Genomic DNA, 25,892 nt, shown 5'->3' with positions numbered 1-25,892 from the left:
CCAAATACACCTACCAGCAAACCAGTTCGGATTAGATGACTCTCTCCTTTTATTGGTTACCTGCAGTCACACCTGTCTTCAACCCAGGTATCAAATACTGATCTTGAACAAGGCATGCAGAAATTCTGTTACATTTATAATAGTGAAATAGTTTTCAATTAATATTCTAGATATGATCACTCTGATCTCAACTCATTTCATTCACTCCTTGAACCCCTAAGGAAGAATTTCACACACTGAAGTACCAAATCTGAAGCCAGATACAGACAAAAAATTATGTATTAATTTAATAACAATTCAAAAATGCTATTAAACAGATGAAAATAAATTCTCATATATATAAAAAGCCAATAAAATTTCCAACAACAGTTTTAGACAAAGCTGTTTTATCTCATTTATCTTTTCTGTCTGCAGGCACACTTCATTGAGAACACCAATGCTTCCCAGACTTAAGACTACTGGAGAAAGAAAAACACATAGTTCATGCAGGGCAAGGGGAAACATGGTAGGGGGGAGGGAAAGACAGAAAAAAGAGTGTCAGACAGGAGATAGGAATCATAATTCTATTTGCATTATGAAAAAATTTAATTATGACCGGAGTCAGCAAGCAGTCAAATTTACTTTTGTTATGCTCGGTACTTTACAACTCCTTTTCTAACAAAGACCTGGCTTATTCCTCTACTGAATGCATGTATCTTGCACTTACTTTACCAATGGAGAAGTAAGCCATAGAGTGCTCACTGGCTTACTCAAGATCACACAAAAAGCCTAGAAATAAAACCAACCAACCAACCACAACAAAAAAAACACCCTACAATTTGTGACTCTCAAGTCTCTCCTACCTTCATTTCATTTATGCCTTGAGTAAAAACAACAGTGAAACATCAGCAAACTAGCTACTTTCCAAACTGACTCAGTTTGTAAGATCAGGTCTCACATTAGATTAGATTCTTCTAATGAAAACTGATGTTGTCTGAAGAAGTAAGAGTGACATCTACGCTTTTTTTGCCCACATTTACATTAGTAGCCTATTACTATGACCACTTAAACTTGTATTTTGAATCTGTCCAGTACTCTGAGGTGGTTTGACAAATATAATGAAACTAGTAAGATCTTTTATTTAATACAGTTAATGCAAAAAGGACACACAGCAAAGACTGCATGTGGCAACAGTCCTACGCCATTTCTTGATCTGTAAACATCTTTGCAGCTGCATGTAATAGAAGCCTAAGATGAACAAAATGTTTTCAATAGATTTTACGGGGGGGTGGGGCATAGGGTGGTGTAAACTCCTATGCCCCTAGCACTTAAGCTTTTCTGAAGCCTAGTTCTTAGGCTATCCTACAATTATAAAAATTCCTAGCTCTTCTACGTGACAGTTGGTAACATAAACAAACTATTTAGGTTTGCTTTTATTAGCCACTCTTTCAGAAAGTTCCAGCTGATAACCCAGGACTGAAAACAAAAAACCCCCCACAAAACACTAAATGCATAAATACAAAAGATCAACAGTGTGATCATTAGTACCTTTCCAGACTCATTTCTCAGTGAGTGAAACCTGTAGTAGAAATAACCTTAAGAACTGATCTCTATTTGTTCCATGATATGCCCAGATAACTAAACTGAGTTTTCTGTTCTTCAAACAAAATTTGTGTCTTGCACAGCTGAAATACAATTGAAGTAACCTGTGTAAGTGCCACCAAGGCACTGCTGGAGAGCATCCTCTCTGGACAGGTCAGTACTAACCAGTTCTAAAGAGAAGCAGTACACAGATGAGCGTAGCGACTCCAAAAGACACCAACGCACGCATTTCCACTTCTAAACTCTGGTACCATCCAAAACAATAAGGCAAAATGAAAAAGCTTTATTTCTGTTGATACCATTGCAGGCTACCTTAAAAAAGTGGTTATGAGTAAGAAAAAACAATAAGCAGGCAGAAAAAAAACATACATACACACAAAATCAGAAAGCCTTTTCTACATATTTTCACATTAAAAAAATAAAAAACAAAACTATGAAAATAGGAGATTGTTCCAGTTCTGCATAACTTACTCTTGTCAATACATGCTTTGGAATTCTCCCAGGAGAGGGAAGAAAGCATCTCCTATGGCTTGTCCAAAGTTATACATGTGCCAACAGACACAGGTCTAAAGAGAAGCTACTGTATAAGAGCCCTGCCTCTACCTCAGTAGGAACACTAACTTGAGATTCCTTCTACTTCTATCCAACTAGCAATTCTCATAAAGCTTGTAGGAACCAGCTCCAAGGTTTCTATACCTTTAAAGTTTGGCTGAAATCAGTTGGTGGGTAAAGAATCATGAAAAGGAAGAATTTATGTCTCCATATAAGAAATAATTTTTTTTCAGTGGGAACAATGATTCACTGGAACAACCTCCCCAGAGATGTGATAAGATCTCCATTGCTGGAGGCTTTCAAGATGCAGTTGGACAGGGTGCTAGATAATCTCATCTAGGCTCCCTTTCCTAAGGAATGTTGGACCAGGTGATCTTTTGAGGTCCCTTCCAACCTGGGCTATTCTATGAACTTAGCCATAAAACTGCTTTTATGACTAAAATATCAGTATCAGCTGTCAGATACTAAAAAACCCTCTGAAACAGGACCTCTGAAGGTAGACAGATGACTAGTCCACCAGTCTCGTGAAGGAATGTTACATCTTCATCAGGAGAGCAGTAATTGCAGAGTTCAGGAGGTAGCTTTCAAGCTTCTAGCAATAAGCTAAGCCATTTTAAAAATAAGTACTTCTCTTTGAATATGTTATATACATACACACATAAAAAAATCTGGTTTTTTATACTTTAAATATTTTGTAGTTATACAGATATATATGGTTGGAGAAAATATGATCAGCTAGCTTACAGTAAGAAAAGTCTAAGAGATGGTAGTTAGGTTGTGAACATAAGGATCCAGTTTTACTTGCATAGCGTTTTAAGTATAATTCTTATATATGGAAGCTGAAAAATATATGCAAACAGTAGAAGATCAGACTGAAATAAGCAGAAGTGAACTTATCTTTAGCCACCTTCCTCCCAGGAAAATAAATTCAGCTTGTTTGGCATCTCTGGTCAGATATGCAAAAAATTGATACAATTGAACTAAGACTCTGCTTCTGAAATGTAATTTCTAATTTATATAAGACACAGACTCCTATCAGACCTGAGATATGAATTCCAAGTACCTGACTTCCATGTCTTTGGTCAACCAACATGAGCTTCATTTTGGATCATCTTGAATTAACTTTTTGACTGTTTACTCTTCTGACATGGTGAGATAAACCATTCATTCAGTAAATGCTGCCAATAAAAATATAGAGAAATATACTTGAAGACACTGCAAGGAATACAAGTTTAACAGGATCTTACAAGGTTCTTCAAGTTGCATGACATATTTTAGATGCAAACAGGTAGACAGTGGTTTTAATATTTGAGGGTGAAGCAGAAGTATAACAGTGTAGACAAACAGAATGTCACATAAACACTATTGTAAATGTCTTCGTTTTAAGGGCCAAGTACATTGCAATGCTTAAAGATCTCATTCCAGAAGGGGAAGGTTATTTTCAGAAGTTGAGACTAGGAACACTGAGCAACTGACAAAGACTTTAAAGTGCTTGTCAAAACCACGGCACTTTTTTGGGTGTTTTGCTGTTTTATTTGTTTGAATTCAAAGAATGCAGGTGAAAACATCAGGATAAACTTGAAGGACAATGCAATGCATTTTTGATTCAGATCCTCACACCTACTGTGCTGGGTTTGTGTGTGTGTCAGGGGTTTTTGGTAGCGGGGGAGGGGGCTACAACAGTGGCCTGCTGTGAGAAGCTTCTAGAAGCTCTCTCTGCTCCAAGTTGGACCTGCCTCTGGCTAAGGCAAAGCTGATTATCAACAGTGGCTGTGACTCCGCAATGATGTATTTAAGAAGGGGAACCTGGGATGAGAAGTTGGGAGTTGTGAGGAAAACACCTATGCCAACACAAAGGTTCGCAAGAAAAGAGGAGGAAGTGGGGGTGGGGAAGGTTCACTCGTGCAGAAACCTCCCCTGCAGCCTGAGTTGAAGGGCAGGCTGCCCCCTGCCACCCATGGAGATCCACAGTAGAGCAGAGACGCACCTGCAGCCCATGGAGGACCCCACACTGGAGCAGGCAGCTGCGCTAGGCCAGGACTCTGTGGGAAGAAGTCCCCGCTGTTGTAGTTCGGCACTGCGAGGACTGCAACATGTGGGGGTGACCCACACTGGAGCAGCTTGGGAACAGCTGCATCCCATGGGAAGGACTCACATCAGAGTAAATTCATGGAGGACTGTCTCCTGTGAGAGGGACTCCACCGCGGAGCAGGAGAAGAATGAGAGGAGTCCTCCCTCCAAGGAGGAAGGAGCAGCAGACTGACTTAACTCCCATTTCCTGCCCCCTGCACTGCTGGGGGGGAGGAGGCAGAGAAATTGGGAACAAAGCTAAGCCAGGGAAGAAGGGAAGGGTGGGGGGAAGGTGTTTTTAAGATGTGGTAATGCTTCTCACTGTCCTATTCTGTTAAATGTTGTTAAGTGTCTGAACTAAATTGATATTCTTTTTCTTCCCCTAAGAAGTCTGCCTTTTGCTGGTGACCATAATGAGTGAGTCATCTCTCCCTGTCCTTATCTCAGTTCCTGTGCCTTCTTTTTTCTTCCAGTCCTGAGGGCAAAAGGGTGAGTGAGCAGCTGCGTGGTGCTCAGTTGCCCTCTCAGCTCAAACACACCTACAAAACTTGATGAAAACACGTACTGCTAAAATTTCCAAAAATTTAGACTGTGTTTTCATATATAGGTTTCAATCTTCACATCCCATTTATTCATCTTCATCTTCCACCTGCAAAATTTCATTTCAGAAGACTGTTCAAAATAGTTCACAAGTTGTGTAAGACACATATTTGCACTAGGAAATCTAAATGAGAAGAGGAAATGAAGTCGCTGCCAGTAGGGTTTGCAGAACTTCTCTAAGAATGCACAACACAGTTGAATAAATGTACAGCAGGGAACACTGCAAGGTCACAGATGATATTAGGGCTGATGCAACAAGAAAAAATATTGACAGCAATTTATCCTCAGGTGTAATGAAATTTTTTTTCTCCCTTTCGGCTACTATAGCCTATACACGACTAATCCAGTATAACCCTGTCTCAAACTATGAAGACAAGTGAAGAAACAGAAATACTACAGCTTACTGCAACTATAATACAAAATATAATATCAAAATATTTGCTAGAAAGTTGTTTACGACTAGAGGAACATCAATTTGCAAAATCAGTTTTATTGCCAGGTTGTTGTTTCCCATCCCTAACAAAGGTAGTTCGAAGGTTCACCAAAATGAGGAAGAAATCATTATTGAATTTCATGAGGAAAACAAGCTTCTTCAGCCATCCTTCTTCAGATAGGCCCACTTTACAGCAGCACTGCTGCTGTAAACACTTACTGTATTCATCTATGGCCACCAGAGACTACTACAGTTGCTAAGCAACATCTCTTAGTTCCATCTCAATTTTGACATTTGCCATTTGGGAATATTCATTGGAACCTAACACTTTTTAATAACCTCATCTAATTTCTCTCCTTTTCCAAAGATGTATAATGCACTGATTGCATAACATCAGATACCAAATGAAAAAGTGAGCTTTTCACAACTGTTTTAGCAAATGCAATCAAGTAGATTTTTCAGGGACCAGTGAGTACTTTTCCTTTATATACAGGAATCTGCCTATACAATTCTGTTTTGGTGATCCTCTCCCATGAAGACTTTTTTCCCCAAGTCTACATATTAAGCCATCGAAGATCAGGGGTAGCAGCAATGAGTTTTAAAAAAAAAAAAGAGAGGGAAAAAGCCTCTTTTCTCCTATGCTTTTCTAAATATCTCTGTGTATCTTCTGTACAGAAACTGCGTGACCAGTTTTAAGTATATTATCACCTCTCTTGTTTTGGAATCTTCTGTATTGAGAGGCATATGTGAACTGTAGCCTTCAAGGAGAGAGCTGTTTTAGAGACATTTCTGGATAATGCCCTGAAAATACCAGTCTGAGAACACTACCTTGCCTCAAAATCCAGATATAACGCCTCTCTGAAAGAACAAAGACTTGGTTCTTCCCTTTCTATGAATATATAAAACTCCCTGCTGTTATGCTGTCAGTACCTAGTTCTCTCATGGGAAGGCAGAATTGCCTGGCAGACCAACTAGACGGCCTTATTTCCCAGAACATTTTCTTAAGCATCTTCAGGGAAAATGAAATTCCATGATTGTAGAAGATGACATAAGCTAGAGTGTCCATCTCCACCTGGAAGTATCCTTCCCAAATGCCTTGATAAGGGTAAAGGATGGATAATATGCTGCATGTGTTATTTTTTCACCCATTTGACAAGAGAAGGTTTGACAGGATGCTTGCAGCTGAATGCTGTCCCTGGTCTACATACAATCCACTCTAAAATTTTTTTGCATGGAGGTGCTTTTCTGGAGGACTTCTGAAGTCTGGCATATTGCTTCATCCAACTGCATGAATAAGTCCAACAAATCATAAATATACTTTTGGCAATATCTCTATTAAAAAGCTTCCCTTTGGTTAGTCATTTCTCTTGCAAATTCACATTGATACTGATCCCTTTGAAGACTATGGTTTACTGATCAAAGAAATCCAAAGATCATTAAAATCATTCAAAGGAAGCCAGTTGCTTACAAGGATGATGTCACTTGGATTAACCTTTCAATCACCAGTCTCTATGAACAAGGTGCTCTAGCTGCTAAGTAGCTTGCATTTTCCTTTTGTGTTGCAGGATGATCAAATGTCAACAGCCATACCTGTAGCGAAACACTAGTATCAGGAATCTGAAATATTTTCTGTGAATTGCAGCTTATTGTTAATATTACAAAGGAATGTGGACTTATAAACATAAGAAAATGTAATTTAAATCTGTAGTCTGAAGACATCTCTTCTCCATGACCAATAAAAATCCATCTTTGTGTTTCCTCAGTTTCTTAATGTCCCTGAAGAAAGTAGAAAAAGAGTTATATGCAACATGTCCTCTTGACAGTCCTCTTGAACACAGTAGGCGGCAGGTTTTCTTGGGCTAGGTTTCTTAGAGGATACAAATGCAAAATAAAGACTGCAAAGATGTTCCACCTGATAAATGAAGACCTCTGCCTTTTAGAATAAGAAGCTACAGCCCTCAAAATGAAAACAGCTTACACTTCCAGAAGTATTTCTTGAGTTAAGAGCCCCAATGAGGCTTGCAATTATGCAGGATGCACAAGAAATACTCTAAAAGGCTTTAAGCTTCACATCTGGGATGATAAGTTTTAATTTTTTTTCCCCTGTGGAACTCATTTCAAAGACAGCTATGAGTCTCAGTTTGCAGCCACCCAACACCATCAACTGTGCACAGTAGCTGGCAGTGAACTTGTGGACAGAAGTCACCAGCCAGCAACGTTTTGTTGATGCTGACTGGTAAGAACATAGATACTAACCTGGTGAACCAGACAAATACATCTAGAGGTATGATCCTCCTAGGACCCATGCCTCCTCCTGCTCAGAAAGAGCAGGTCTAGAGCCACCTCCAATGCCAGTGTTGCAATCCTAAGTGGAGAGGAGGGAAGTAAACAAAAGCAACACACATCTCTTTCAGTCATGTGGTCATTGCTTTACTTGCTACTGCAAATCTTTAAAAATAAAGATATTACAAATTCATGAAGCATTGATAAGTCTTCATAAAACCTCAAACTACTATTCACAGTAGTATACAATAAAAAAAAAAAAAAAAAAGACTTGCAAGTTTAGCTTAACCGATACATTGTTTGGCAATGATTTTGCCATAACAGTCCTTAAAAAGATTTTGAGCCTGAACCTAAAAAACAATGGCCGGGCTATATTGATACTGCCAGCACTTTCAGTAGTGATTAATACCTGGTCTCTGTAAAACTTCTCCAAACTGCTATCTGAAGAGCTCAAAATAACTCTACCAAAAACATCCTTAATTTTACCATTGTGGGAGGAAGAAAAGCAGTTGATGAAGCAACAATCCAGAAGCACCATCAGTGCAAACACAGAAGTACATGAAGAATTTATACAGCTATTTTAGACTGCTTGTCTTCTCAAACTCCAGGGAAAATTACATGAAGAAAAATGCATCCACACAGAGTCACTCAGAGTGATCACCTACAATAAACTTCCTTTTTCTTGTCTAGAAAGCTTCTCGAATGCCACCCAGAATTAGATGCCAGAAGCAGAAAGTATGAATTATACTCAGGAATGCCTCCACTGACAAATGGTATAAGATCCTCAAAGGAAAGCTGTCTTAAATTTTGACTATTGAAGTTTAGCTGTAATAGCTCAACCTCCAGAAAGGCTCTACTCAGAAACCTTTAACATCAAAAGGAATATTCTGAACGTAGCTCCTCCACAGGCTTTCGCCTGGTGAACCAGTAAGACACAATGCTTGTTCGCTTGCTTCCTGTAAAGAAAGGACTGCAGTTTCACCTTATTCCAAAAATCAGAGGCTAAATTTCTCTTTGAATGACTGAAAACATCAATATGTATCCTTTTTTCACATGCTGCCACATAACTTAGCTGAGCTGTTTCCTGATCATTTTGCAGACTATCTCCAGACTTTCCTGACAATTCTGCACGTGTGACCATCTGTCTCCAAGTCTGCATTTGTGATTATAAAACTATCTTATTTATGTACCCAAAAGGTGAATATAAACAAGGTCATATTCATTTGTCACCATGGGACCTTCCTGGGGAAGACCTTCTCTAAGTAATCAAATACTGAGGAACAGCAGAAGCGATTGAACTGGATAACCTCCTGAGAATCCTTCTAAGCCATTTTCTTTGGAACCTGTTACTAGCTTCTTTAAAACCTTGTACAGCTCCAGTGAAAGCTGTCTGCACAAGAAACTACTGATCCTTGAAGAGGCATTTAAAAAAACTATTTGTTTTGAGAGTTCCCTGTAAGTCTGTTTTCTCCGTTGAAATAAGGCAAATTTCTGTGAAGTCTTCTGTCAGTATTCAAGACTGTGCCAGGATGGTGGTAAAAGACACACCCCACGAGCATCTATAAGAAAACTGTTCACAGAACACTCTACAGCTGTGACATTTTGATTCCAAAACACTTCAAAAAGAAGCCATCCAAAAGGATGACATTAAGATGTTAACCAGCAATACTGACAACCTCCTAAAATGCTCAAATGGCAAGTCCTTGTAGGTATCATAATGGTAATGAACTGGTGTAAAATTCAATTGACTATAAATACAGAATCCTCTGGTATTGAACCTAGATTAACAGTTAAATATTTCCCCACTTTTTAGCAGATCCTGGATTACTAATCTATGCTAGTATTGGTCCAAAAATGAAGTGGTTTTAACAGTAAATGTGACTACAATAGTGTAAATCATAGGTAAGCCTTGAAAAAAGAAAAACACCACTTTTTTTATTCTGGTTATGAGGTACTCTGGCAACAGGTCTTCTTTCTGTATCAGCATATTCATCTTACGGAGGGATAAAGAATCTTGAGTGAACAGTATAATTATAATACCTAGCAGTCTTTCCAAGTTTTGCCTAGAAGTCTTCATCCCAAATGTAAAGGGTTTTTTTATTCAAGAAAGAATGATACTGAGTAAGGATTCCACCTCAGATTGGATAAGTAGTATGCTTTCCTCTTTTGTAGGGATTTCCTTATCAAAGTGGTTTTGTTGGTTTTTTTTGGGGTTTTTTTTTGTTTGTTTGTTTTTTTTAACACTGAATAGTTTGATAGGGACCACACACCCTCTCCTGCCAAATAGCTTTCTCTCTGGAACTACATCAGAACTGGACGTAGCTACGCTTTCTGATGGACAGTATTAGAATATTCTCTCCAAAACATTAATAGAGAAAACCAGATTCTGCTTAGCATGTTTCAGCAACAGTGACAGAAAACTGGTTCCTTCGCTATTTTTCTCATTGAGTTTGTCAGACTGACAGATCTTCTCACTCTCCATCTCAGAATACTTAAAGAAAGGGACAATCCTTTTTGTAGCCTTTTTGCTGTGGCTGCATATTTTTTTGCTTCACAGCAAGATCCAAATATAGTTCTTCCCGATTCTTTTTATTGTGTAGAGCAGAATTTGAGGTAGGAGTTCTGACAGCAGGACTCTGGGTTTATTCTTTCAAGCAGACTTTTTAACTTGAGGCTTATGCATGTTTGAAATAGTGACTTCACAACGGGCCTCCTAGACACCTCTGTTTTGTTCAGTGGTGATCTTTTGTCACAGAGTGCGTTTAAGCCGTACCAGATTTTAAACCATGAGATCCAAAACTAGCCATCAGATTTCTTTCTCAACTGAGATGCAACTGGGCTGACATTGCTGGCATGACACAGCTCTGGTTCAGTCTGAAACTGTGCAAAGATGATGAAGGTTGATAGAAAGAGTGAGCAATGAGCTTTAAAGCTTCTTACTCTGTCTCGGAATCCTGTTGGCCAATGCCTTATGCCACAGTAGCTTCAGAAGAGCTGAGTAACTGTTTCAGTCAGTTCAAGTTCTTCCATCTTTCCGCTCTTATCCAGGCAAGGAAGATTTGTTTATCTTTTAGTGGAAGAGGTTTTACAGCAGAGGGTCTGCCAACACTTCTTGGAAGATCTTCCTTAAAAGGTTGAAAAAAATCCTGCCCCAGTCTGAACCCTTTAGAGGACATGGGGCTTCTCCAAGAAAAAGAAAAGAAGGACCATCTACATGCTCAAATTTAAGAAAAGACAAAATCTAGTTTGCTTCTCTGTGGCTTGCTTCATCTTCTGCACTGAATTTGAGTAAGCTGAGGAAATGACGACAGACCTAAGTCAGGAAGCATTTCAATAGAAGTTAAGACTTGAAAATAGAAAGGTGTTCATTCAGTCAGACTAAGTGACAAGTGTGCAAAAGAACCACCTCACATTACACCACAACTTCCACACATTATAGATCTTTCTCATTGTTATTCTACATGAACAGAGCTTTCTGTAAAGCCACTTTCCAAGTTTAATGAGAGAAATTAAGACTCCAATCCCCTCTAAACTAAAAGCAAAACTTGTAACACACAAAAATTATGTAACAGCCTTGGACAGAGAAAAATGAAGAATTCTGTTTCCTTGTAAAATATGATCCTTCCCTGAAACCATCAAAAATTCCGCTCTATAATTACTGATTGTTGACACCGAAGTAAAGGATCAATGTGCATTTTTGCAATGACAAATGCTACACCCATATTCCTCAGCCCCTCATTTCCACCCTATGCTATTTCTGCTATATTGGCAGAACAGATTGTAAAACACAGCACATGGAACCATTAAATGAGCTGCTCTCCCAGTAGCCTTTCAGATCAGTTTTCTGATCCAGCTCCTTCCTGTGTCAGTGTAATGAACAGGATGGCAAAGGCTAGGAACAAATAGCTAGAACTAGGAAGTTACAAGGGCTGTTTAAGCAATGTTGATGCAAAGTGTTTAAATCACACCTTACATTATCTCCAGCTCATTTTCAATCTACTCAAGCCACATGGGGGGAGTGGGTGGGGGAGTGTGTGTGCATGCGAAGTTCCCTAAGCTACGCTATCTAGATGCGTTTTCCATCATGCATACCTACACACTCAAAATTCTGAACTCAGTTCCTTCCACCCTGTACATACAGCTGTGCACTCCCCTTTCCCCATGCTCAACAGCAAGTTGAAAAAAACAACACATGCTTTTGGCTCATCAGGGCAATTTTACTGCTGCAAGAATGTCTGAACTGTTCAACGTTATGAGGTATTTAATGATAAACCAAAACCAGCAAAAGATTTGTCTTGAAGGGTCACTGTAAACCAGAAAAATTCAGGAAGTTGTCAAGCAAGTAAAAAATCTGTGCAGCTGAACAACAGTGAATACACCAGCTGTCCCAAACTAAGCCATCCCAGCTCTATCAGTGACCTGTCTTCCTTTAAGACTCCTGGGAAGTCAAAAAGTGAAGCCAGAGATAGTGAAAATCTGCATCTCAAGGAATTTCAACTACGGATAAAACTTTTTAAAATGGTTGCAAATTTGTGTTTGAAGAGGTCCACAATCACCTCACCAGACCACTTTCAGAAGACAATGTGGGAAGTTTCTGAAAAGAATCATCTGTTCTACCCATCACAGTATTTTCTTTAGACATTTGATATTTAATCCAATTCCAAAGGGCTGCCCTGAGAAAACACTTAACACACCAGAGAATTGATTCAGCTTTCACTGAACTGAGAAGCTCTGACCATCCTTAACTGATTCACCTCTGCAAGCTTTGGCACAATCCAATATTCAACTAAACAGTTCTTGGGACAGATGCAATTTCCACAGTTTTCGGTAATGAAAACCAATAGTTGAGAAAACTTCCATAAAGTTCTGGTTCAGCACAGATAAAAATTAAGACTCTTCTCATATCAAATATACGTACAGATGCCTCAGTATGTGAAACTAATGCTCAAAAAAAAATTAAAAGAAACCTTCCAAATAAGATTAAGTACCGTGACCAAGAACAAAGCAAGCTTAGAATTATTCCTTAGAGATCTTGCTCAGTAAAAACCCAATATGAACTACATAAATGCCTACCACTACTCCCGCCTGCTCTCCTCAAACTAACAACCACACAAAAATAAGACTTCATCTGAAGATTTGGACTCAAGCTGATAAGCTATTAGGGCAGAGACTATGTTTACATCTCACTAAACCATTACAATTAGAGCTGAGGAAGTAGGTTGGTTAAATACACAAAAGCAATTCAACACCACGTAGAGAAGAACTGATCTTCCATAGACAAGACAACATAGCAGTTAGCGTATTTTTTTAAACAATGTGGGTAACTCAACTTCCTTTGGCTTACCAAGTAATTTGAGAAAAACACAGAAATTATGAGGGATGATACCTATTACAGCAGCACACCAAAAATTTCATCCTGGAATGTCCCGTTATTTTTCTGTCCATTCTATTGCCAAAAGCTTCCCAATATCTAAGCTAAGAGAACAAAGTAGAAGACCAGTAAGCTGATCTACCTTTGAAAAAGCAGCATGGTGCTTGTGCCACTCCTGTGATGAAGCAATGAACCCAAACCACCTGTCTGCCATAAAAAAAAAAAAAATCTGCTCTCCTGCATTGTCTGGGGTTAGCAGGAGCAGGCCTTGCCTCTGGCATCGTCTGGAAACTGTGTGCACGTGCACAGTAACAGGGAAGAACTCCATATAAGTATCAGAATTGCCTTGAGGTAAGGAAATCTGAAAGCTTGAAATAGATAGCTGTATGTCTTGGTAACACATGGTTACTCCTCCAATCCTGGTTGAGGAAGGTACCACTGACAAGTATGAAATGGGACAGGACAGGCTGAAGTGGATTCTCTCTCACGTGGGAGAGAAAAGAGGCTTCTTTGTGTCTGAAGCAGTACCTCATAATCCTCTCCACACCAGTTGCTTGGGAGTGACACATGTCCTTAGTCTGACCATCCTAGAAGATCCTTGAATGTAACCCTGAAGAACATCTGAGACATGTCTTAAGATGTGTATCAAGAGACTATATTGGTGTGATCCTTCTCTGCCTCAAAGTTGCATGGCTAGTGGAACAGTCAGAATGCTGAATGCACCTAAGGAAATAATGGTCCCTCATGCGAAGAACCAACTCCTAAAAAAAAAATAACAGAACATTTGGCACCAAAAGGCATTATGGAAAAGGAACTATTTTGTTCATCAGGCTTTCTTCCCTTCTAAAAGTCCCAATTCCCAGAAAGAGAATCAATAACCAGGCTAGGCACAGAGGCAGTCTCACCAAAAGTTAAATAGAAATGCTCGGATTCTTGCATGATCATCTTGTTCTGTAAACCATGCTCTGCTTTTCAAGGTATGGCTTTTTCAGCTTCTCTGTTCAAGATTTCTTCAAATCCGAGGTTTCACAAGAAGGGCTTTAACTTCTCAAAGATCCATAATACTGCAAAATTCATAATCTTTCAGGTTATCCAGGCAGTGAAGGTGACATGAAGCAGACAGCATACATACTGAATTCAGCTCTGAGTAGAGTCAGATACATTCTCAACATCTGTCAGTCTGAAGGGATGTGTGAAGATTTACACTAGATCCAGGTATAGAGCAGGCCAAAGGCCTGGAGATTCCAAAGTCTCCATATGTCAAGAGCAGAACTTCACTAGCAAAGATGCACCAGTCTGTAAAAGCAGAGAAGTACTGAAAGCAAAAAAGGAGAACAAAAGAGAAGTCTTTGGGACAAGAACATAGTAGCAACAAATTCTCTATGCCTTGCTGGACAACTGGAGTTTCAGGGCAAGGTCTGCCTGTTTGCTGGCAGAACACACATGCATCCCTATGGATACGTATGGCTTTGGCCAAAGAAGACACCAAATGACTGTTCCTCACAATCACATAAAATTGCGGGGGGATGGGGATGATCCCAAAATAAAACTTTGTGATTACTCTAATACTTGTTTTCTACCCACAGTGCACGCGTGTTTGTGTGCATGCATATGCACAATGACAAATCATGAAGGAGGATGTGTCGTTACCTTTAGCACAAGACACTATGACCTAGAGAATAAAGCACCAGACTGGTGGTGAAGATGATTTTGTTTCCATTTCAGTACCACTACTGATCAACAATTTAGCCCTGTCAAATCAGCATTATTTCCTGCCTCAGTTTTCTTGACTGTAAAGTGAGATAGAGATGAGTCTTCTGTAAAATCTACTGCCAAAGTCAGGAATTGTGACAAAGTGGTCTAGAAGAGTCTTGCCTCCTGCATTTTCTTAGGAAAAAAGCTTCATTTAGTCAGCAGGTACAAATGAAAGACTCCATAACACATGTAAGTAAATACAAAAGCAAATAAATTTATGTTGTAAAGACAGCTTTTATCCAGTTTATGCTTTTAAGACGACAATACATTTCAAGTTCACAATGGATATGGAACAAGTTTCATAATCTTAACATCTACACCCCACAAAATCATTGCTTTTCAAGTAAAATAAAGAGATTTCCAATACATCTGAAAATACAGATCATGCCGTTTTGGAACAAAACCACCCAAAATGCTTTTCTTGTAAGATTACATGGTATTATTTGAGAGAAAAGGTAAGGTTACACAACTGCCAAATTATGAATTCCTACGATCTGGCATGATCTTCTGTGAAGGTTAACATTGATTCTGCGTATCCTGGGTTTAATTCTTGATCTTAGGGTCACTATAACTCTCTGTAGGACATATTTTACCAAGTAAGGGACTTCCCTATAATTTAAGAATGTTATTCAGATATTGAATTCCTTTTGAAGAGTGGAAGTTTTCATTAATAAAGTCATTGCTTCTAAGAAAATTCCACAAGTTACAAGTTCATTCCAAATGCCACTGTTTGTGTGGTCTTTTTTTCACAAGGATATTGAAATAAACGTAACCAACCCCCCCAAATAATCAAACAATTTCTAGAAAATACAAATAACCAAAGATTTTAGACAGTGCTTCTACAATCTATTTCCTATATAAACTCATTCAAGTTTATGAGAGCACAGAACATAGACATCGTTGTATCTTGATGGGAAAAAACGGAACTACTTGTGCTCCATTATCTGAACATGGGCACCTTAGTTTAAACAAAGTACAATGCCATGTTTTACCTGAAGAGTTCTGAAGTGTTCAGACCTTCCAACTTTAAGGACAACAGGATGCAGAGACAGAGGTTGTAGTAAGCTGTGGTAAATGTAGAGTTCAAGGAACTTAGGAACACACAGGATGAGACTCAGTAGCCTAAGCAGAGGCAACTAATGCTGCTTTGGATGCTCTACAGGAGACCAAGCACCCTTGTGGAATCACAGCCGAGATTCAGAAGTCACATCCCAGAACATGTAAAATAGCTCTACATGACTATGTCTGCCAAGTGAACTCTACCCTTGAAAACTAAACGATGATAAATTCCAGAATTGTAGGAAACTCAAAGCAAATGCCTTCTTCCTTTCTCCAAGCTACCAACAAATGGTTTGGCTGCTATAGAGAAAATCTCTTGGGGACTAAAACTAGCATTTTGCTGTATACTTTTAAGGGACTCAACCCCCTTAAATGTAATTTCCTTCATATGTTTAACACAGCAAAAGCAAAGTCCAATTCAAAATTATCCTTGTGCTTCACCTAAGCACACAGATTACATGAGCTCTACTAGCTCGGTAACAGTTACAAATTAATTAAAATTTCATATTGTACATAAAGAGGAAGATTTCTTTAACCTCTAAGAAGGACTGGGGTGACAAGCTCTTCAGTGAATCAGTATAATTTCCAGATTTTGACTCAAGTAAGAAGCATGGCCCAGTTTTGCAGGGAAATAACTAATAACAAACATGGATTCTCACATTATGTGAATGAGAAACAGCATCACTACAGTTTTGTTCCATCTAATTTCTACAATGATAGCTCAGAATAACTTAGAAAGAGTCTGCATTAAAATCTTGAAGGTGTCAAGGTCACCTGCCTTTCTGAAACAGAATTAAAGGAATTTCATGGTGTTTCTAATAAAAATTAAAAAATCAAATTGCTTTACCTCTTGACTGACCTCAAGAAACTGCTCATCTGAAATACTGTACTTCAAACAATGCATTTCTAATTATGTAACACTTTTAACCTGGTGATTGATCTCCCAAACAAGTGATTTAATGCACAGTAATGAAGGCGATTCATGAAATAAACCACCTGCTTGATAGGCTGCAGAAAACAAGCTCCTTCTTTTCATCTTTTGTAAAATACATGACTTGTGAATCTTAAATAGGAAGACTGAAATCCAGCTATAAGTTCCAATATCCTTGTTAAATGAATGCTAGTTCTTTGTTAGAAACAGTCACGTCTCTTTAGTCCCCCTAAAGGAAGCTCACCTCCCATACTAAGTTAGAAATAATCATGGCATGGCCAAACCAACTGATAGCCTGCCTCATCTACTCTAAGTGACTCAAGTTAAATTTTAACATTTAACTTTGATAGTTCCTACGATAGCTGCATTTTCTGTGCCAAATGAACAGTCTTGGACTTGGTTTTGCAATGCCTCTCCTCTATTACTGAATTGACTGATAATTTCCTTGCCTGAAGAATGCAAGCTATTATACAAAATTTGCCATATACTGTCAGCATCGCTTCCTGGAAAACACATGCAGCTCTTGTGCTGGCATGCATAATACTTGATTTATCTTAGCCATTAAAAAGAAAGCAGATGCATTCTACAGCTTTATCACTTTGAAAAGTAGCTCATGAGACATTCACTTCATTCTCCCTGCTGCTGTCAAACATGTAATAGATGCCATTAGGATAGTCAGCACAAAATCCTGGGCTAAAGCATATTCAGAATTCTCTTTCCATGACATCTTGTGCTAGCAAATCCAGGTGTGATAGACCTTTATAATTCCCCCTTCCTGGCCTCATAATGAAACCAACTTGCACGCACTAGAAGTTGCTGATGCTCTACCTCAAAGCTGTAAAACATATTATAACTGTTCTCAGTAAAGGTAATAAATTAATTGTTTGCAGCACAGAATCACAGAATGGTTTGAATCGGAAGGGACCTCAAAGATCGTCTAACTCTAACCCCCCTGGTATGGCAGGGACATCTCCCACTAGATCAGGTTGCTCAAGACTCCATCCAACATGGCTCTGAACACTTCCAGGATGGAGCATCCACAACCTCCTTGGGCAACCTGTTCCAGTGCCTCACCACCCTCACAGTAAAAAACTTCTTCCTTATATTCAGTCTAAACCTCCCCTCCCACAGTTTCCACCCATTACCCCTCGTCCTATCATTACAGTCCCTTGTAAAAAGTCCCTCCCCAACCTTCTTGTAGGTGCCCTTCAGGTACTGGAAGGCCACTATGAGGTCTCCCCGGAACCTTCTCTTTTCCAGGCTGAACAAGCCCAACTCTCTCAGCCTGTCCTTATAGGAGAGGTGTTCCAGCCCTCTGATCACCTTGGTAGCCCTCCTCTGGACTCGTTCTAACAGTTCTATATTCTTCTTGTGTTGGGGGCTCCAGAGCTGGACACAGTATTCCAGGTGGGATCTCACGAGGGCAGAGTAGAGGGGCACAATAACCTCCCTCGACCTACTGACCACACTTTTGATGCAGCCCAGAACCTGGTTAGCTTTTCGGGCTGCAAACGCACACTGTTGGCTCATGTTGATCTTATCATCCACCAACACGTCCAAGTCCTTCTCCCCAGGACTGTTCTCAATCCACTCATTACCCAGCCTGTATCTGTGTTTGGGATTTCCCCAGCCCATATGCAGGACCTTACACTTGGCCTTGTTGAATTTCATGAGGTTGGCCTGGGCCCACCTCTCCAGCCTGTCCAGGTCCCTCTGGGTGGCATACCTTCCCTCCAGCATGTCAACTGCACCACACAGCTTAGTGTCATCGGCAAACTTGCTGAGGGTGCACTCCATCCCACTATCCATATTGCCAGCAAAGACACTAAACAGTACTGATCCCAGTACCAATCCTTGAGGGACACCACTTGTCACCAGTCTCCACTTGGACACTGAACCATTGACTGCAACACTGAGTACGGCCTTCCAACCAATTCCTTATCCACCGAGTTGTCCATCCATCAAATCCACATCTTTCCAACTTGGAGACCAGGATGTCATGCGGGACAGTGTCAAAGGCCTTGCACAAGTCCAGGTAAGTGACATCAGTCACTCTTCCCTTATCTATTGATGCTGTCACTCCATCATAAAAGCCCACCAAATTTGTCAGACAGGATTTTCCCTTGGTGAAGCCATGTTGGTTGCCACCAATCACCTCCACATTATCCATGTGCCCTAGCAGAGCCTGTCCTAGATTAGTTGATCTTTCCTAAGTAGAGTTCAGATCTATTCAGAATAGCTAAGCAAGGCTTCACCCTTCCCTCTACAAGGTTCCTGATGGAGAACACAAAGAACCTCTTCTTCTCCCACCCCAACACACACATACAGAGTGCAGGCCTATGCCACAACTGATAGCTATGCTTGTGACTGATAACGTCACTGAAGGTCTAAAACAAGGCAGTACGAAAGTCGCACTGTTCACAGCTTGAAATATTGTTCTCTGATTAAAAAAACCCTAACAAAGCAGATGTGTTCCTTTTGCACTTACGTAAGGTGAAATTTTAGGGCAGGTCTGACCACAAATTAAGAAGACGACCCACAACAAAGGCGAAATAAAATTATAGATAGAAAGATAAGGTCACTGACTACACGCCACTAGGATGACCGAATACTATTAGGTATTTTACTTTTCTTGACAATAAGGGTTTTCATTCAACAGTTACAAGTTCTGCTGCATGAAGATTAAGCCTTTCCCACTGTCCATTCATGAAGGGAAGGGACAGGGGAAACAACAAAAGTATCCAGAACCACCGCAATGTGTCTGGTGAAGAGTACCAAACATTGTAAAGCATGACAACAAAAGGAACCTTTTCTAGTCTCAGACCACTAAATGCTCTTAGCCATCCCTTTGCTGAAACTAGAAAGGCACTTGGCTAATGCAAAGTTGGCTAACTTTCTTGACCTCATCATCTAAATATCTTATCTTGACTAAGAGCCACAAGATGAGACAGTGCAGAAATTATTCCTGGGCAGAAGACCTAGACAACTTTTGTGGGGTCTCACCACATCAGTGTAAGGCTAGGCATGGTTTGGCTAAGTATGTAACCAGCTTCAAGTCAAACTAGTAATAAAAGGTTGTAGCAGTCCTTGCTAGGTAACTGTATCCAATAACCAGAAATCTAGATTACATGGAAGGCTTTATGCCAGCATTATCCCACATAACCCAGCCGCAGAGTTGCCACAGTGCGCAAGTCATACATCAACTGTTCCAAATCCATATGCCATTTAAGTGCCATACATTGGCCATTGTTTTAAGCCTGTCTTCAAACCAAGAATAGTGTCTTTCTGGAAACAGACAAAACACAAAATTCACTACTTCCTTTACTCACTGTGGTGGTTTAGCCCCTGCCGGGGTCTGAGACCACACGGCCGCTACCCCTCCCCCACAGAGGGAGTGAAAATACAAAGCCCCAAGACTGAAATAAGGAAAGGTTTAATACAACAGTGCAATAGCAACACAACAAACAACAACAATAACAATAGCAGTAATAGTGATGGCAATTAACAGAGCAAAATAGCTACCAAATACAGCAGTGAGAAGCACGATGTACAAAACCATGAGTGCACCGCGCTCCGTGCCAGGAAAATGTGACCTGCCAGGATGTGACGTCGGCATGGTATCTGAATAACCCGGCTAGAGCTCCCCCCCACTGCTGGGGAAACTTAACCCTATCCTGGTTAAACCAGGACACTCGCTCACTGCAAAATGAAAATGCACCATTTTTAAGTATTAGTTGGTCTGCCTCCGGCTTCCCATTACTTCCCCCTCTTCCCCCCAGATTGGAAAGCCTATTTTAGTAGCCATTTCTGCTTTCTGAAAAAAACATATTCAATGTAATTACTGCTTTATATTATTTTTTTCTTTTAAAACTCAAGACTGTGCTGCATAAGCAAAAACAAAGCCTGCATCTGAAGTATGGTGCCTATATTTTGGGACCCCAAATGCCAAAGAGATATTGATAAGCAGGTCAGGTCCAGTGGAGGACCACCAAGACAGTTGAGAGCTGGAAAACATGACAGATGAGGCGAGAGTAGCAAGTTGAATTTGCGTAGTATGAAGAATAGATAGCTAATAAGTGTTCTCTACAACAACATAATCGGCATTCATAGAGAAGCCAGACATTTTTCAGAAATGCAGAGTACACTGACGAAAGGAAATAGATACAGCTTGCAGCAACAAATTCTAGATATATACAGGGAACAGTTCTTTACCACAAGGGTGGTCAAACACTGAAAGAGCGTGTCCAAGAGGGGTTGTGGAATCTCCAACCCCTGCCCATGTCAAACCTCACCTTCACAAACCCTGAAGCAACCTGGTCTAATTTTGAAATTACCCTCCTTTGAGGAAGATGTCAGACTAGATGACCTCCAGAGGTCCCTTCCAACCTAAATTATCAGATTAACTTTTAAATTAACTTAATGTTTTATTGATACAGGGTTTGGGGGAGGGCGTAGTTGTTCTTTATGAAAAAGGCGTTATCAAGGCTAACTGCATTATACGTATCAGGTATTTACACCAAGGAACTTTGTTCTAGGACAAATTGGGATTTTTTTTAAAAAATAAAGTTTTATTTCCATTAAACCACCTCAGTATTAATTATAATATTATGATTTTGCGTTTACTGAATCCCTCAGTTGTCCCTCCATTATTTTTCCCCAGGATTGACATGAGGTTAAATAGTTATTTAAAAAGGTCAAGTAGCATGACCTAAATAAAGTCTTCAAGGCCTTCTGGAATTTCCATTGTATTTTAAGTTATAGGGAGGCACACCTCAGAAAAGAAGTATTCTCAGCCAATTCTCTTAGAACTCCTCATGCAGATTACAGAGACCTGCATAATTATACCCTTTCTTGAGAAATGTCTATCATGCATTCTTTAATATCTTCCTAGTAACTCCTAGATTTTAAATACTTAAGCCACCTATGAGACATAGTGTAATTTCATTTCTGTCGAAAAAAACCAAAAATATTTACTGTAATCGTCTGCCTTTTCTCTTTCACTATGAACCATATTATCATTTTCACCTCCATCGCTGTTAAAATTATTTCTCAATTTTTAACAATCTTTGTTATCCTTTGCTTTACTAGTCAAGGCTGCCTCAGGACCATTTTGTCTCTTTTAGTCAGTCTTCTAATGTTTTTCATGCCCCACTCAACGCCATTTCTCCTCTACCATTCCCACACCTACACTTTAAAAAAAAAAAAGGTGGGAGGGGCCCTGAATTGCTTCCTTCATATTGCAATGAAAGCAAGGCCGATTTTAACAGAATTTGCCCTTTATGGACAACCTTTATAGTTGTTAACTGTGATTTCTAATGTAATTTATTTGGGGAAATCTACCAGACACCTATTTACACACTTTCTCACATGCACACACACCCCACCCCCCATTTTTCTACTCTTTTTAGTCTGGACATGCATATAACGAGACTTCTAAATGACAAGCAAAATTGTGTCCCATATAAAATCTTAAGTTATCACTAAGAAAAAAGTTATCGAAGGTTTCAAAGTCGGTGAGATACGTACAAAAAAAAGACTCATTTGGCCCAAGTTGCTGGCATGTAGCATTTTATTCTGCTGTATCAATGCAGAAGTATACCTTTCTCTATTATCATTAAACTCCCCCCCTCCTCACTATCAAACAATTAGTTCTCTTTCCTAGCGTATTTACATCTTCTCTATTGGCCTTAATTCACAGTCCATTTCAGAACGGTTTCAATACTTTTAGTCCCTATCACTGCCATTTAAAACCTAAATAATCTACCTGCCTGCTTTACCCTTCTACCTTTTTAGCTTTGTTCTCTTCAATTAATCTCATTTTTCCTTCAACCAGACCAGGCCCATGTACTGCCAGTTCCACATCCCTACCTTGAGCTGCTGTCTACCTTTAAATGACCACGTTTTCCTTGGCCTGTTCACGCATCTCCAATTATCTCTTTTCTCTAGCTCAGACTTCCCAGATTAATTATCTTCTCTTACATCTCCTCCTTCCAGTCTCCCACCCTGTCACAACTTTTTTGACTTGTAAAATAGAACGTAAATACATTTGTGCAGAACTAGTACATCTGCCCCATGCTGTCATTTCATACACTACATGCATAACAATACAGTACATTATGTAACTAGTAATACTTTAATTTTGTTAAAATTTGCTGCTTTAAGGCAACCTTATTGTCTCTGGAGGGAGGGAAGATCAGATAAATATATTTTTCTGATCTGCTTCCCTATTTACAAATACACCTCTTTACAATTTATATAAATCCACTTGAGAATGTGCTTTTACACTGAAAGACACATGGACAACAGTTCACTGTACAATACTTTTACAGCTTTGCCATCTCAAGAATTCAAACTACAACAAGGATAATGAAGTTTCTTCATAATACCACGAAGCCAAAAAACCACTGGTGGATTTAACTTTTATAATTCTGCACTCTTTTCAGGGGTAAGCTCACCTTATTGCTGAGCCTCCATGTGCATCAACTGATGTCACTATAGAGACAAAAATAACACAGTAGCAAAACAGTAGAGGTTTGAACCAAACAAAACCAGTAACAGCAGCAGCAAAAATCAAAACTCAGATTTCTAATATTTTTTAACGTCTTCAGTTTTACTTAAGTAAACATTTTACAGTAATTGCTAGTTAATGTTCCCCAAAACAACAGCGGCCCAAAAATAATTACAGCAAGAACAAATTACTTCCGGGCTTCCCAGAAAACGCCTCTTGTATTTAAATTTAATCCCTGGCATTATGCCAAAGCGGGGGATGGACACCTAAGTGGAAAAATAACATCAAAGGCCTCTAAAACATTAATGCAGAAAATGAGATGCTGCTCTTACCTGGCAAGAAGGTGGGCACGTGCAAAATGAGTTTCCTCCTCTGAGTAAGCCACTGACGTGTAGCTCATTTGCATAAGTATCACGAGCTACAAGTAGACTTCCAGGTCAGCCATCTTGATACTAAAAATCTTGTTTTGTTTACATAACAGCACGAGCACTGTTTTTTAGCCAGCCTGAGCTATGCTGTTGTACCTCTCAGCCAGTAGTCTACATCTGCTTGTTAAAGCCTGCTGGAACTCCCACTTCTCCACACAAGTGGCTGAACGTGTCAGGAGTGCCCCTGCAGCACACTGAGCATGCCACAGCCTCCCAGGGAACGTTGCAAGTGCAAGTGCCTCCAGTCGGACTCTTTGTACTGCCTTATGTGCTGCCAACTATTAGCACTGCAGCAACTATGTTCAGTGAAGTACCTCCCACATACCACACAGTAGTACCAACAACCATACGTTTATTACAGCACAGTGCAAGACAGCACACTAAAAAAAAAAAAAAAGAAAGCTGAAATTTCCTCTGTATTTTCACTTACTAGCAATCTAATTACACCTAGGTTCCTTTGTACATCTTTCCACATTCATGAGTGCGGCTCATTCGGTCCAGAAACCGCAGTGCTCCTGCAGTCCGTGTACAGAAGTCCACGACACGTGTTAGTTGCTGCCGACACGGAGCCAGACTGCAGTTACAGCTAGCTGGCGCCAGTAAAAATTTACATAAAGGGGGCCTCATTTCAAGACTAAATTGCAGCAGGATATTGCTGAGCAAAGCCTCCCCGCCCCCCCCCTCCCCCCACCCCCCGCGACACCACTACGGGTTCTAGAATATATCCTACAGTTATTTGCTTACTAATAATCCAGATCCATGTCAGAAGTGCTGCTCTTACTTTTATATAAATGGAAATTGACAGTAGTCTCTTGCAAAAGAAATTCCACCTTGAAGCCTGTTCCCAGGTAAGATGCTACATGCTGCACTGTTCACAGATTCTGGTGAGCTCTCTGTAGTAACTGAAATAACACCGAAAAAATGGGTATGCTCAGTGCTCAGCAACCAGCTTTTCTTAAACTGGTATTTCCAGTATTTTGCAGCCTACCAATAAGTATCAGTCCCAAGTGGGACAGATCCCTTTTTAACCTAATGCTGACAGGTAACATGTCTGGCCATTTAATTTGCTGTTTCAATTTCACATTTAATTTTTCTTCATTAGACAGATGAAGACAGAAATTCCCCATCCCGATCTGTGGACTTTATCTTTTCAACTACCTAAAAGGTACAGTGACCGGTGGAGACAGAAGCTTGGATTTCAGCCTCACTCTGACTTCAAATAGTTTAATTCTTACCTTTTTCCTTCCAAAGTCCGATTACATTAATAAATAAATTACATTTTACAAATGCTTATTCTAGAAGTCACTGTACTTTTCCGGGGAAAAAAAGAAGCCAGGCTTTGCTTACTATTAAGTGTATGTATGTAAAGGATGAATCATTCGCCAATACCTTTCTCCCCTCATTTGCTGCCTTGTAAGAAACTCTCAGAGCATGAAACAACTCAATGCAAATAAACATACTATTTATTATACTAACTATAAACATGAATTTGAGAAACCCTAAACAAAGTCAAGTTAAACCCACAGTAATGTTTGGCTAGCTACACATCTAGCAACACTGCTGTAGTTGCAGCCTGGCACCACGTAGTGGAAAAGGAAAGATGGAGACAGTGATGCTTGTCGATTCCAGCAGGACAAGGCAGAGTGCCTCGATTCAGAAGAGTCTGCTTTTCACCACAGGCCTCTTCTAGTTCCCTGCACTGTTCCTCTTTAGAATGCCAACAGCATCAAGGCTATATATAGTCAAATTACTTTGTATGTCCCCTTTTCCACTCTGAGTGTAATTTGCTGTACAGCTGGTTCTAGGTTATTTGAGCATAACACAATTTGCTCATCTGTAATGTCAAAAACATACCTATTTTGTGTCTGAAAGTATTTAGTAATGCAAATTACTCTTCATTGGTTGTTACAATTCATCCTCAGCTGTTGTATTCAAAAGCCTAAAGTGATGTGTAAGGGAAAAATAATTATTTTTCCAGAATGACTGTCACATTAAAATGACAGCCATTAACTATAAAAGTGATCTGGTACTGCTGCTCTTTTATGTCACGTGTCTCTTATCTTACTTTCAGACAGATTTGTGTATGTTAGCACATTTAAACGCTGCGCAGAATACATCTTTCAGTGATGCTGTTGTCATTTGCAGAATGAATCATCAGATGAACAGCCTCTGAGCTTAAAAATAAAGGGCACCAATGCTGCTTTAAGAAAAGCAAACCAAAAAACCCCTTGTGTTTTCCACATACAGCTGCCACCACCTCCCCCCCAGCTCTACAGACTTGTGCACAAATACCAGATTAATAGTATGATTCTCAACACAGT

General features: G+C 39.7%; 1 protein-coding gene across 13 annotated transcripts in view; it reads right to left on the bottom strand.

Moving 5' to 3' along the window:
* ATF7IP (activating transcription factor 7 interacting protein) overlaps nt 1-25,892 on the bottom strand; it is a 112,111-nt gene that overhangs the window by 71,184 nt on the left and 15,035 nt on the right. The window contains exons 1-3 of one of the 13 annotated variants that reach the window (XM_074870964.1): nt 7,493-7,601; nt 4,121-7,012; nt 3,197-3,311 (exon numbers count right to left, since the gene is read on the bottom strand). The exons of 11 other annotated variants lie outside the window; for them this stretch is intronic. In XM_074870964.1, coding sequence (XP_074727065.1) covers nt 3,197-3,207 — 11 coding nt within the window. In that variant the 5' untranslated portion in view covers nt 3,208-3,311; nt 4,121-7,012; nt 7,493-7,601. Of the gene's footprint in view, nt 1-3,196; nt 3,312-4,120; nt 7,013-7,492; nt 7,602-23,475; nt 24,039-25,892 lie in introns of those variants that run through there. One more of the 13 variants, XM_074870962.1, reaches the window with a different exon arrangement.

This window comes from Strix uralensis, chromosome 5, assembly GCF_047716275.1.
Source record: "Strix uralensis isolate ZFMK-TIS-50842 chromosome 5, bStrUra1, whole genome shotgun sequence".
Taxonomy (NCBI): domain Eukaryota; kingdom Metazoa; phylum Chordata; class Aves; order Strigiformes; family Strigidae; genus Strix; species Strix uralensis.
Note: the sequence above shows the minus strand (reverse complement) of the source record. Positions and strands in the feature narration are given on the sequence as shown.